Source organism: Topomyia yanbarensis, chromosome 2 (assembly GCF_030247195.1).
Source record: "Topomyia yanbarensis strain Yona2022 chromosome 2, ASM3024719v1, whole genome shotgun sequence".
NCBI classification, from domain to species: domain Eukaryota; kingdom Metazoa; phylum Arthropoda; class Insecta; order Diptera; family Culicidae; genus Topomyia; species Topomyia yanbarensis.
In genome coordinates this window covers 411,975,264-411,990,571 of record NC_080671.1, presented here as the reverse complement: position 1 = coordinate 411,990,571, position 15,308 = coordinate 411,975,264, and the positions used below count along the sequence as shown (strand labels likewise).

At 36.1% G+C, this 15,308-nt stretch overlaps 2 protein-coding genes across 6 annotated transcripts in view; one reads left to right on the top strand and one right to left on the bottom strand.

Moving 5' to 3' along the window:
• The window catches only part of LOC131685075 (myogenesis-regulating glycosidase), a 67,643-nt gene extending 58,907 nt beyond the window's left edge, over nt 1-8,736 (top strand). For all 5 annotated transcript variants that reach the window (XM_058968495.1, XM_058968496.1, XM_058968497.1 and 2 more), the window contains 3 exons: nt 6,182-6,277; nt 6,384-8,247; nt 8,347-8,736. In XM_058968495.1, the coding sequence (XP_058824478.1) occupies nt 6,182-6,277; nt 6,384-8,247; nt 8,347-8,483 (2,097 nt within the window). In that variant the 3' untranslated portion in view covers nt 8,484-8,736. The remainder of the gene's footprint in view (nt 1-6,181; nt 6,278-6,383; nt 8,248-8,346) is intronic.
• The window catches only part of LOC131685074 (A disintegrin and metalloproteinase with thrombospondin motifs 12), a 114,267-nt gene continuing 107,519 nt past the window's right edge, over nt 8,561-15,308 (bottom strand). The window contains exons 12-14 of the mRNA XM_058968494.1: nt 9,999-10,380; nt 9,815-9,932; nt 8,561-9,509 (exon numbers count right to left, since the gene is read on the bottom strand). Of these exons, the coding sequence (XP_058824477.1) occupies nt 8,982-9,509; nt 9,815-9,932; nt 9,999-10,380 (1,028 nt within the window). The 3' untranslated portion in view covers nt 8,561-8,981. The remainder of the gene's footprint in view (nt 9,510-9,814; nt 9,933-9,998; nt 10,381-15,308) is intronic.

Genomic DNA, 15,308 nt, shown 5'->3' with positions numbered 1-15,308 from the left:
GTATTAATAGTTTTATTCTAACTGAATCCTACAAGTTTAAAACGAAATCTTAGATTTCGTCGACTGGCTTGACATATTCAGTAAAATTAGGTATACGCTTGTGACGATAATTAATTAACATACAACATCACAATTGAGCGTACACCCGTTATTCATTTGTTTATTTGTCTATTATTTTGCGTGGAAATCGTTTAAACAGCAGGCGAAAGCGAATGTTTCAAGAGCATGGGAGCTAGGACCGGGATTCTGCGCGTCAATGAGCGAAATAAATTGGCTCAGTTTCGGGGCCAACTAGTGTTCGCGCTTATTTTAAATGAACAATGAATCTTGTGTTCCATAAAAAGGATGTTATAAATGGGTCAGCAGCAACAATGTTTATAATACGTATTCTAGATTTTTGCGTCAGTTAGTATTTTAGACCGTTATTATAATGCACGGATTTATTGCACGTAATATCAACAGCAAAACAAAGTATTAGGTATCTGGTAGTATCTGTCGGAATCTCTGTCAATCTCTATGAAATTTTCGTATTTTCAAGTAACAAGTAAGGTGTTTCCTCAAGTTTAAACAAGCGATTTTCGTGTGATAAATTATTCCTCATTATAACTTTCTTGAATGAGGTGTTTTATCCAAAAGGTAGTGTTGGGAAAATATCAAAATATCAATGTTCACAACAGAATCTTTTCATCGCCGATTTTCTAATAAAAAGTTCACTGATATAAAATATCGCTACGGAAAAAATCGTCAGTGAACTTCAAGAGTGCCGATGTTTGGGAACATTATTCGGTTCAAGCAAATATCGGAAGAAGAAAAGATCTCTTGCGAACTTTTATATCAACGAAAATATAGAAAAAAGTTCGCCTTATGAAAACATCTTGCACGATTTTCGAACAGGGGATTTCCGAGGGATTTTCAAAGATTCCAAAAACCTGTAGATTAACATGATATAAAAAACTACGTTCTATAGTATTACGGCAATAGCTCAATAGGATAAAGAGTCAGGCTACTTCAGTGTCAACGAAGCTTTCTTCAGAAGCCATCGTGTAAAAAAAAAATCATCAATCGACAGAATTAAAATGGGAAAGAATTAAAATGGTGCTTGAATGGTATGTTGTCAAAATATATATATATATATATATATATATATATATATATATATATATATATATATATATATATATATATATATATATATATATATATATATATATATATATATATATATATATATATATATATATATATATATATATATATATATATATATATATATATATATATATATATATATTTATATATATATTTATATATATATATATATATATATATATATATATATATATATATATATATATATATATATATATATATATATATATATATATATATATATATATATATATATATATATATATATATATATATATATATATATATATATATATATATATATATATATATATATATATATATATATATATATATATATGGAAAAAAGCAAATTCTGGTATGGTGGCCGGTTCTTAACAACCCGTTGTTTGTATGACCGAGTATGAAAGTTACATATAGTTGAGCTAATGTATCTATAGTTGCATGTCCCATAGGAGCCGTAATTAGCAATGGCTATATTAATGATACATGGTAGTGGTAATGGTACAAGAAGTTTCACATACATAAATTGGTTAATAAACAATTTTAACATTTTTTATCATTTTTGGGATTAAATGCTTTCGTTTAATATATTGCCATCGCCCATAGAACTTTTCATCGATTTTTTAGCAGAATTTTCACTCAAATATTCTAGTTCTTTGCACACATACCAAAGATACGTTGAATGATTTCCCATATTTGCAATTCTAAGGCAGTTCATAAGACACGTAGAACAACTTTCAACATTTTGCTTTTATTGCACTATATTATTAGTCTAACTAATGCTATCGTTGTAATGCAGTACAAGTGTAGATTTTCAAAAAATTTATATTAGAATTAGAACGAAATATTTTTTTGTATCGCTACGTCGCTCGAGAATAGCCAAAAAAGCGTAAAATATTTGGCTTTTACTGACCCAAGCATGACTAAAATGCGACTCACACCTTAAGTGCGGAACTATTAAACTATTATGTATTTACTTTGTTAGCATTACTAGAGCATTCGAAATTGATAAATTTTTAGAAGAAAATGGAATATGTTGAGAATAATTAGTATTGTCTGATATAATATTACTAAATATCCATAAAAACTTATTTCATCAGGAATCAAATCCTATATTTCTGTTTATCAGAAAATTTGAATCACCTAATTGGACTAAGAATAAAAATCACGGAAGTGTACTCGATTCGAAGTGTATGCATTAATACTTACAGGTGAATTGATTAATATATGTATAGAATACGAAGTTTACGTTAATTTTTGGGATACACGTAGATCGTATTCCTTTTTCGGATCGAAATGAAAACAAAAGCACATCCTCACGTCACGAAATCAACTATAGATTCAAGGTTTACACAAGAAGATTTTTATTCGGTGAGGTCATAAACATTCTCTGATACATAAACTTAATATTATAAGTTTTACAAATTATAAAATCACGGTAAACAGATAAACGTTCTTTGGAACAATTTAGTATGTACTGCAAAGACGGTGGATTTGCCATTTTGAACTTCTTTGCTATACTCGTACCCGAACATGTTAGGTTTTAATTTTAATTCTCTCTCTTATTACTCCATCGCATGGAAATTCGAGAGAAAACCAGCTAACTTATGTAAATGTCGGGGAGTTTTTTTTTTGGAAGCGGTCCACGGCCGGAACTCTATGTCCCGTAATTTTTGATCCAGAGCCAAAAACCAAAGCTTTTTAAACTTCTTAGAACGACAGCAAGCAGCATACGTAAGATTTTTTCTATGTCTTGATTTTTCGCGAAATGGCACATTTTTTAGTCGAAAAACGCTGAAAATGTGTTAAAAATCGACACAAAATTTGCTTATTAAAAAATTATGCAATGAAAAAATTAAATCCCACGTACATCGCTGGAGAAAGTAATCTTGAACATGTTGTAAAAATTTTAGGCTCATCAAAAATCTTTTGTTCGAGTTACATTTCCGGCCAGATCAAATATTTCGAGAAAAACACGGTTAACGTTTTCAGTATACTCGAGGTATACATAAGAGGCGTTGCGAAAAAAATTGAATATTTATTTATTGTTTTCGCGATTCATTTTTTGGAATATCATTTTCAGCATCCTAAAGCACCAGTAAACAAAATTCAACCAATAAATAAAAATTAAATGTTTTAAAAAATCTACAGTGTTGTAACCCCTTGAAAGCACTGTACCGGTCAAATGGAAGCGCTTCTAAATTGGCACGTTATTATTTTTAATAACGCGCTACAGAAAAAAACAAGTAACAATGTGAATTCTCGTGAACGTTATCTTGTTTTATGTGGACTTTATCTCAGAAAAGTTGGACATTGGATAAGCCTCTTCTCGCGTGAGTGAGAGAGAATTACAATGCCTGCGTATGATAATAATCGAAAACGTGTGTAATACCAGGACATTACTTGTAATGGATCACTTTACTTTTTGGCGTCGCCAAATTCGCAATCAAAATAAGTTAAATTACCATTGAGTTATTCAGTCGAACAAAAAATAGGCCGTTCCTAATGTGGATGTACAAATCCCGTCTTACATCTGTTATACGTTATGCCCCTAGGCTCGAATACTTCAGGCTTCCCACGGTAGTATAACAACACTCTATAAACTCGCAAGCTTTACCAAGCAACTATGAAATCTTCAGTAGAAAATATATAAGCTTGAAATAAGCCACCGCCATCCACACAACACAACGCAATAACCTGTGCAAATTAAATCAATCTCACCCGCAATACCGCTTGTAAGACGAAAACGAACCAAAGATCACACGCCAGTGAATACACGCCAGTGAAACCACGCCAGTGAATACACCACAGCGACTCTGGGGCGCGCGCGGTGGTGAATTTATCTGAGCGCGCCACAGAGAATTTCAAGAGCTCTTCTCCACACTCTAGATCGTTCCAGTGTTGGGTGTATGAAAATTTATCTCTGCCATCAACGTGCGCTTACACATATCAAATACGGTGGTGTATATGAACGAAAGAGAAGCGCTCTCGTTTTGCTTGCCAGAGTGTGGGGAGTAATTTCAATTTCTCTTTACTGCACAGAGGATAGGGACATCACTGGCCACAACTGGGGTCTTTCGGTGGCGTTAACAGCGTTGATTTTGACAACTAACTCCAAAAATGGCCCAATATTGGCGAGTGTGGAGTGAAAATCCATATCCGGAATAATATTTTGCTTCACTTCTTCTTTTGCTACCACTAAATATACAAGTTCTTGGGAATGAAAAATTACGCGTCAAACGAAACAATGCGTCCGTTCTCGACCACAGCCTACTCGAATCCATGAACCAGAATCACAAAGAAAACTAAACTTGTCCAGGGAACAACCACAGTAGGGGAAAGTGAGACAATATCGCCATGTGGGGCGAGTTGAGCACCCCCGTTTTCCAAAAATCTATGAACAATTTTCGATTTTTTTGTTTGCACGAATGCTCCGTCAATCACCTTTAGATAATGTAATACTTCAATTGCGACAAAAACAAATCTTAAATCACGAAAAATACAGAAATCTGACGGGACGTCAAAGAACTGAAAATGTTATAAGATTCATGCTATATGAAATAAGCATTCGCATGACGTATGTGTGCGGTGATTGAAAAATGCATACCTCTTCGGAATATTTAACGTCTTTCTAAGTATTTAACAAGACTTTGTAGTTTCCACAAAAAAAAAATCTGCGGAAATAGCTTTACGGCATGGGGCAAAATGAGCAGTACACAAATCTCATATGAGTTTATGTATTAAATAGGGCAAAAATATTCATATGAAAACGTTCTATACCTGAAGCTACCAGGAACGATGAATAACGATGAATGCTTGAGAAAATTACTCGCAAAAATATGATTTAAACAATATTGAAATTTGATTCTAATAGTTACGAAAATGCTGTTAAAAACTATAAGATGAATTTTATATGCAACTAAATATCACTAAATCAATCGAAAATATGATTCTTAATAATTATAAGTGAAATAAATTTGAAATTTTGTAATAAATATAATATTTTGCGACATGATCATATTGCCCCTTAAGATTGCACAAGGTTTTTACCAAGCCAAAAATCGATCATTACAAAAAACGATTATTTTCTAAGATTTTGAATTTTCTTCTGCATCTTTAGTAACTGCATGTTAAGAATATGGTCTATTCTACCAATAGAGGGCAATTTGGGATTATTTGTATGTTTTGCTCCAGATATATTTGCCTTCAACCTTCGGGTGCTCATATTGCCTCACTTTCCCCTAACTCAACCAAACATGTGCATGTAACGCTTTGCATATATTCGGGGTGAACTAGTTTTTGGGATACACAAATAGTTTCTTTATACCAGGTTTATTATTCATAATTTCAAGAACTTGATCATGGTTTTCGTAAATCGTACAGTTCACGAGATCGTGACCTTTTTTCATGAAGGTGTGAACATATTTTTTCCGTGTATAAAGTTCGCGTCGAAGTCAAAATGCCGGGTTATTGAGCCTGAAATATGATGGCATAAGCCGGATTTTATACAATTTTATCGAAAAGACATTCAAATCGTTCCATAAGGACCCCTGAAACAATTTATTTTCCATTTGATTGCTTATTTTCTGGCGTATCACTAACACTCCATACATACCGCCAACTTACCCCGCCCCGACCCCAGGGTTGCCGTGTCGCATAGTTTTCTCTATAAAAACGAGAACAAAGCAACATCTTCAACCCTTCGATAATATTCAGAGATGTGGCCAACAGTCTACCAGTTTATGTAACGTGTTCTATAATGAACAATCTACGTATATCAAAGTGGTAAATTAAAAACACCGCCAACCATCCCCGGTCTCCCCTATGTAATGATATTAGAAAAAAGTGTGCTATTAGACACATTCAATGCTTTGTCGTATCGACTCCATGTTAATCCCGGTAACTCTGCCACAATTAAGAACCAGCTATTCAATGTGACCCAAACACAATCTCAATTGTATTCCAATATTTAAATAAATGGCAATATTTCCTTGATAATTAATTCCCCCATTTCTTTCCTTCACCGTAGAACGTTCCGGCTATGATACGCAAGAAAAGACGCGAAACCAAAGACTACAAACTGCGCGTCTTTGTCGGCATGCTGTTTCTTATCATCGTGTTTCTCGTGAGTATACAAATCAATATTTGCACTTACCTGGGCGGTGTAGTCTTGGGTACTGCCGACTCGGATTGGTACTACTAATCATTATTTGTTTTGTTTGCTTCAAAAGGTCGGCTATGCTTACATCATGTACAACCAGAAACTGCTGGCCAAATCGTACTTCGAGTCCGTGAAGCTGCACAAGATAACGCGAGCCTTTCGCATTCTGGATCCGAAAGGAAATGATTTGCTCACTGGGACACTCGGTGTGAAGAGTTACGTCGAAAAACCGTACAACTGTTTGCCGGAGGATTTACGGGACGATGGAAGTCTTTGCTACGAGTGGAACTCGATGGCAAGGCTGTACATGAATTCGGTGAAAACTACCTCGCCAGATATTAAATGCTACAGTTTTAGTTGGCACACGCTGACAAGCAACTACTACCCCACGGACTGCTTTGATATTGGAGAGGATCGTGGTTATTGGTATGGGGGTGGTCTGACAAACGGATTCGATTATCCCTTGGGCAAGGCATCCTTTGATTTCGCTCCATTCGTAACTGGAGACATCAACACTCAAGAGTGGGGTAACGCTGTAAAGAGATACTTTCTGAACTCGAAAGGTATTGCGATTCGCGTGGATGACAGAACGCCGCTTTACGTTAGCATCAATAAGGATTCCAATAGCCGATTCTGTTTGCAAGGCAGAAACGACAATTTCGCTTTCGTGAATAGATTAACGAAGTATCCTCAACTGAGCTACCAGATATGTACCGGTCCGGATATGAAAACGTTGCATAGTGCACTTACGCAGAAGAGTTTATGGGATGGTTTGACGGAAAATGACAATACTATCATAAAGTCTCTGCTAAGGGAACCGGTTTGGCAAATTCCTGCCGCTAGTCAGGACGAACTGACGGAGACTGCCATTTACAACTATACGGAAAACGTGATCATGTCTGGTTATCTGCGTCTTGGGCATGTTTTCTTGAACGAATTCTGGCAGAAGCATATCGGAGATTTCACACTCGATAGCGATCGTTTTCCTACACTGGAAGATACGGTGAACATCCTCCACCGGAGAGGATTTCGAATCTCACTTTCCATTCAGCCATTTATTAGTACCGAAAGTGCTAACTTTCTGGAAACAGTATCTCAGAAGCTACTAATCCACGAACGGGAATCCGATCAAAGCATTCCGGCATTGACTCGGTACAAGAGCCTTGCCAGCGCCGGTGTCATAGATATTACCAATAATGAAACAGTTTCTTGGTTGAAGGATAAACTCAAAAAAATTACAGAAAGCATAGGAATTGACTCGTTTTACGTAGATTTTGGAAACGCTTTCAACATACCACGGTATTACCAGTGTTCCAGCATGCTGGATAACCCAGACCAATACAAAACTACCTTCATGAATCGCTTTGAAGGTAACGTGAACATCTTCGGAGTATCAAGTGCCATTTCCGTCCCACGCCCTCCAGCTTTCCTTAGCTTACCTCCCGTCAACAGCTCCTGGAGTGGTCTCCAGAATATCATCCCTACGCTGTTGTCCTACGGTGTCATTGGATTCCCATTTATAATGCCGGGACCGGTGGGAGGCGATTTCCTTCTACCAACCGAAAAGCTAAAGAAAATGTACTCATTTTATCCTCTACCGAGCCCTCCACTTCCGGAGGTGGAACTGTACATCCGATGGTTACAGCTGGCTACTTTTCTGCCAGTTCTTCGCTACACACATCTACCGTCCGAATATAAGAATGATTCGGTCACTGAAATTGCCAAGGAATTGTCGAATATTCGACAGCAAACCGTTGTTCCGTTACTGGAGAAGTACTCCAGTGTCGCGATGGACGATGGGCTGCCAATCATTAGGCCGCTCTGGATGTTGGATTCGACGGACGTGAATTGTCTGTTCATCGACGACGAGTTCTCGATAGGGGATGGCATGATCGTAGCGCCGATTCTGTACCGGGCGGATACCAGCCGTGAAGGTAAGTGTCGTTATTCTTTCTAATTAGGTATTGGGAATCGATTGTTAGGTTCGATGAAGCGCGAAAATCCTAAAATTCAATCTGCTATCTCCTCAACAGTATACCTACCTCAAGGCGTTTGGAAGGATGGTATCGATGGATCCTTGCGTAAGGGAAGCCGCTGGATTCACAACTATCACGTGCCCCAGAACAAGGTGGCATACTTTGTCAAAATGCCCGACAACACACGATTCTAAGTCACATTCCAACCTCAAGTAGCCAGTCGAAACAGTCTCAACGAAGTTCTTTCATCAAATGGAAGCGTCGTAAGGTGTAAGAGATTTCATATTTATTTATCTGATGTTGTTCGTATTGTCTTGCTTAGGTCGTAATTTAGTATTAAAACATGCAATAAAAGCAAGCATTTTGTTTCCGGGGTCTTAGCAACTGAGCCACCCTAAAGCAGTACATTTAAAAATACACTGTAAATATATAAGTTTTAAAACCTCATCTTAAAAGAGTCTCTGTTTGTTGCATCTTCGAAAGTTTCTGTTTTTTAAATAGCTTTGTACTAGTAACTATTCCTCTGGGCAGGAGTGTCTATTTGTGTTGTAAAATAATACTTGTTTTTCACGAGAATGTAAGTACGCTCCAATAAAAAATCTCTTAGCGTAAAAATGCTCTGCTAAAATAAGACAAATGTTAATATAACATAATACCAACTGTTAAACAGCGATGCGCACTTTCCGCGCTTTTTAAATGACATTATTCTCCTCGTACTCGGGTGGAACGTCCTCCACCAGGATCTGTGTATCGAGCAGGCCCTTACAAAGCGGCAATCGGCCGGGGCAAGGTTCATTATCCGTGGGCCGGGACTTACCTTCGCAGCGGCTGTCCGGCTGGGCGTTCAGGTTCTGATCGACACACAGGATCGACCGCTTTCTGATCGGGTTGGAATCGCCCGGTTTCCGGCAGGTCACAGAACAAAGCTGCCACGGACCGACCCACCAGTTTGCCGGACATGGATCCTCATTGCAGTTACGGGTCATCTTTTCGTGGTGTTTGTTGTGAGCGTTCTGCTCGCAAAAGCTATTATCTACGATGCCTTCACCCCGATGATTACAAACGGATTCGCGATGCTGTTTGCCACCGCCGCATGTTGCCGAGCAGAGCGTCCAATCGGTTAGCTTCCAGTAGTACGGGGAGTGGTTCCGAGTTGAGTTGGAGGATAGTGTGTACTCATATCGGATGCCGGCATGATTGTTCTTTTTTTTCATGATCACCTGCAGTGCAAAGAAGAGTTTTTCAAGGTTCGGGGACAATAGCAGTCGTAAAAATGACAGTAGACTTGATAGACTTTGAGCCAAATTAGAACTAATGCATCATGCAACAAATAAAAGTTAGCCTGTGTCCTCATAAATAAAGATCTACCGGTTCCGAATTAAAAAAAAAACTAAAGCGAACTCAAAATCAGAATGTATCGATTCTATGTTTCAAGAAGCGTATACTGATTGGAATGAAATTAAAATTTTACCGAAATGGCTACGATTGCGACAACGAAAATCAAGTAAACGGTTACAACATTTACCGATATTGTGATATCATCGGTGATCGGCCCGGGGATTTTGATCTTCTCCTGTTCATCTTCCCGGTCGTATAGCCCCAAGCTGCCTGCTATTTCGTACTCTCCCGGCATCTGAATCAATCTGAAATAAACAAAAAAAGCATTTAATTTCAAAAAACCGATTTTGACATTCAACCGAAAAGATCACCTATTTCCGTTCAGGTAGTACTCCTTACTGCTAACCTTCCCGATTCCAATGAAATTCTTCGACGGTCCCATCTCCTCCACCAGAATGTTTCTCGCACCGACCGGGATCTGTAGCACGTCGTAAAAGCCATCACTCATGTTGACTTTTTTGGTGAAATTACCCTGAATCACAGTACAACTGTCACCGGTTCCGCCGCAAACACCGCATTGATCCTCGGTAGTGGTGGAGTCAACGATCCAATCGCAGCCTACCTTCCGGCAGATCCCCCCGATGCACATATCGTTGCTGCCTAGATTGCACGGCGTTCCGTCGGCGGCGTTATCCCCGAACGGCACTATGATTGTGTCCTCCGAGTTGGTGCAGTACAGCTCGCAAGGTTCGTCTGGAAGAAGGCAGGAAAAGGATAAGCTTAGTTATTTAGATCTATTTATAAGATTTCGACGGATGCTGAAGTCAACTTAAATACTTGAATAAAGCATTCATTTAGTTTCAAGAATCGTCCGATTAAATCTAGAAAGGGAATGCCCATTGTAAATCTACTGAATCCCGTTATCGTTGTATTAAAAGAGAACGATGCTATGCATCTACGTGAGATGTCTTGTGCATGTCTAATCAATCGAAAGTTCAAAAGTTTTATTTTATTTATTTTTATTTGTTCGGTTTGTTTCAAACATCACATAAGACTATAGTCTTTCTAATTATCAATTCTTGCAGTTTTCTGACGAAATTTACTTCCAACTACCAAAGGTAATGGTCACGAAAAAGGGAAAATTATTGTAGATGGGTTTACAACTTCACTATATTATTGAAGATGAATTTACAACTATAAGCAATACAAAAAAACATGTCTTATTCAACACGAGGATAACAATCCTGAGTTTTTCAGTTGCCTTTGATCCAATTTTCAGGAGTAAAAAGAAACAAACGCAATTCGGGCGCGAAAACCAACTAATAAAAAACGAACTTATAAAAAATTCCGAAAGAAAGATAATGAGGGTTAACAATCGAGAAAAGTTGCTGATGTGATTCCTGTTCTGCAAGTAACGGGATGTTGAAAATATTCGCTTTAAATTAGGTTTGATTGTTGGTGTTCCGGCCCTTCCTATACATTACTCTAGAATTGTTGTCCTTTAGTACAGCATATGGCCTGCGTTTAGCCAAACCGAACTGAGCGCCATAAATTTTGTGTCGATGCTTACTACGCTTCAGCCATCGTCGGACGCATAAATTTGCTCCAAACAAGCTTTTCTTGATATTTACATACTCAGATAGCCGAATAGGACTAATCGTTCGTCAGTCGGCAGAAGATGTGAATGAATGCGAATTTATACGTCCGACGATGGCTGAAGCGTAGTAGACCGAAACGTAACGTAACAACGAAGAAACATGAGAAAGATTATGATTTCACGCCCCATGTTTGTTTACTGTAGAGCAGAGCAAACCTCGATCGGGTTATCCTTCACAGCAAGAGTGGCTGGTGCTCAATGGCTCAATGTTTGTATATATGTGATTTATGGACTCCCAAACGGCTTATCTAATTGCCGTAAAAATTTATACATAGTAGGCATTTGTTATGGAGTGTGTTTGTGTGCTATGGGTTGGGGAATCCCGAGTAAACGTAAAACCCGTAATGCCCCCATGCTTATGGTCCAAATTAACCCCCACTGCACAGTGTTTTGATAGTGTTTGGAATGGGTTCAACCCATGAAAACACTATCACTATGGCCCGGAGGATTCCATTTAAAAACCATATTCTGGTGTATTTATGGGTTTTTTCATGATCATCATTTCATGATGATTTGATGGCTGTAAAATTTGGCGTGGACCATATTCATAGTATTTTTATGGGGTTGAATGGTGTTTGAACCCATGAGAATTTGCTCGGGATATCTGCTCCCAGATGGCGCTTCGGAACAAATTGTGTTTTCCCCCTATCAATCGCAGGAAGTCGCAGCAACGCGCGATGGGTATTAGCTAGTAAGAAATAAAGCAGATCATGTTTGTTTATTTTTAAGCTGTTATGAATATTTTCGAAACCAGCAGAATGTATTAGCTTTTTTTGAAGTTCGATCCATGTTTGCATTTTTTTAAATCTTTAATTGATTTTTTTTAAACATTATTAAAAAAATTTTGATCAAAAAAATTTGGAGATTTTTGTTTAATTTCTGCAATTTTAACATTCTTCCTCTTTTTTATCTGTTCCATTGTTACCATATTTTCATTTTATTCATCTTTTCGTGTTTTTCTTTGTTCCATTTTTTTCATTTTTATTACTTCCACCTACTTTTATTTATAGTCATTATCTCTGTTATTGGCAATTTTTCGAGGAAGTTCTATTTTTTATTATATTTTTTTCTATTGTTTCATATTTTAATACCTTGCCTTTTATTTGCTTCTTTTGTCATTCCATCCAATTTTTAATTTTTTTCCCTTTCTCTATTTTGTTTTTCACCATATATTTTTGCATTTCTACAAGCATTTTCATTTTTTTTAAATTCATCCCAATTTGTCTTATTGTCCCATTGTTTACCTGTCTCGTATTTTGTTCAATGTTTTCTAGTTTCTAGTTTTCCTTTTTCCGTAGTTTTATTTTTCCGCATTACCAATTAATATATTTTTTTTTTATTTTTTACACATTTTCCTTAATATTTCATTTTGTTCATTATTGTTATTTTTTATTCTTTTCATTCAACCTATTTTGAAAGTACATTTTCTGTTTTCCATTTTCCTATAGGCTTACTTTTTTATTTTTGTTTGTTTTTTGATTTTTCTAGAAAACATTTGATTTAAGTTTTGTGCCATTATGCGCACTTTTCCTTCATTATATATTGCTTCTTTTGTCATACCATTCAATTTTTAATTTTTTTTCCCTTTCCCTATTTTGTTTTTCTCCATATATTTTTGCATTTCTACAAGCATTTTCACTTTTTTTTAAATCCAACTCAATTTGTCTTATTGTCCCATTGTTTACCTGTCTCGTATTTTGTTCCATGTTTTCTAGTTTCTAGTTTTCCGTTTTCCGTAGTTTTATTTTTTTCCCATTGCCAATTAATATACAAGTTTATTTATTTTTTACATATTTTTCTTAATATTTCATTTTGTTCATTATTGTTATTCTTTATTTTTCCATTTAACCTATTTTGAAATTACTTTTTCTGTTTATCATTTTCCTATAAATTGGCTAAATGTCCGTCAATGGAGTCCTCGGAAGTATTTATGAACATATCAAGTTCCTCCTTCTGATACTGTATGTCTAGAGATTCATCCCCCTAAAAGTGAGATATCCTATGAGAACTATTCATTGAAACGCAATCATCAAAATAATCATGAAAATGTTTAAAAAAATATTGTTCTAGACTCTCCGATAGAACATTTCGAATTTAGTCTCAGGTGAAAGAGGAGTACCTCAGTGATATTGTTTTTTTTGTCTGAATATTGTTCTACCAGATACACCGTGTTATATGAGACTGTACCATTAAAGGTTCATGCGAGCAAGTTTATAATTTGAAAAAAAAAATAACTCTGAGATTTGTCAACCGATTTTGATCATAAATAAGTCGTTGGAAGCGGAATTGAATGTTCCCCCTAAATTTCTATTTTAACAAAAACGTTTCCTAATAAAAATGTAAACGAAAAATAATGGTTACTTTCTATTGAGAAATGACCGCTTAAAAAGTTTTTTCGTGCTAGAAATCCTAAAAAATGGTTTTATATTTCTTATAAAAGAAATGTATAGAATTCGCTCAAACTTTCAAGATTTTTTCCGAGGCCCGGAGGGCCGAGTCTTATATACCAATCGACTCAGCTCGACGATTTGGGATAATGTCTGTGTGTGTGTATGTAACGGACAAATTCTCATTCGTGTTTCTCAGCAATGGCTGAACCGATCTAATCCAAACCAATTTTAAATGAAAGAATTAAAAAACATTATGAACGCTATTAATTTGTTTTTGATTCTGATATTTAGTTTCCAATATATGAATGTTTGAATGCGCAAAAATGGCGTTTAACAATTTATATGTTTTTAGACAGCTTCAACGAATACCTTTCGAACAAGCTATAGATTGTTGAAATCGGACTATTATCAAAAGAGATATTTAACATTAAATGCGGACGAAAGATTTTTATCATTTCCCATTGCCAGAAATATGACCAAAAACAAGTAATCTATTATTAACGCCAAAACGGCTTATTTTAGGTCAATAGTATCTTTGGAGGATATAATGGAGGCAATATGCCCTTTCTTTTGGTATTTGCTGATTAATCCCCCTATGAGTGAGATATTTTCACAAATTTTTTTGGAAGTGATTATATCGAAATGATGCCTTCATCAAATTTGTAGCTCTTACTTATGCGAATAACTTTACTAAAGACTTCAAATATCTATTTTGAATACTTTAAAAGTTATGGCTTGTTGTTTGTGGATTACCTTTTATCGCCTATTTATTGTTCAATATAGTAATAATCCATTGAAATAATCCAAACATTATTACGATAAAACGAATTTTGTATTTCATTTTTCTATCTACAACCGCTAGAAACAATCACCGAACACTTCCAAGTTATCTGGAAGGAACTTGATAACTTATCAGTGCAAAAATGTTCATTTGTACGAACCTTCTGACTGCAATTTTTCTAACTTATAACCATCGGATCGATCTGAAACATATCGGAAAATGAAAGCGTAGTAAATAACTCCAAGCAACGGCGTAGCCAAGAAAAGGTTTTGGGGTTTAATACCATACAACTGCCCCCCCCCCCCCCCCCCACCATAACCAAAAAAATTGGATTGAAGTTGAAAATTTATTGATGCTGACTGATTTAATTCAATATTACAATAACAATTATCTGATCCGTACATTGATAACCTGTTGTTGTAAACATCATGAGGACTTTTGATAAATTGTCGGAATGGGGTCCTGATATGTAACTGATCTATTGGTCTTGAATTCACAGTTGTTTAATAGCATCAATATCAAATTCCTGCCTGAAAACATTCCAATAGAAAATTCCAGAGTTCTGTAATCAATCATAATCCTCAGATTTATTTTCAAATTGATCTCGTTTTTGTAGAAATGTATTGTAATAAGGGTCTTTATTTAATAGGAAGCGAAGTTAAAATTGATTTAATGTCTATGAAACATAGAACTGCTCACCAAAAAAATGCATAACTTTCAACATTTGCCAAAAATGTTTTTGCCTTTCTCATTCACTCTAAAATTCGTCAATCTAATCCCGACTGGGAGGGCCGAGTGTCATATGCCAATCGAGTCAGTTCGTCGAGATCGGAAAATGTCTGTGTGTGTATAT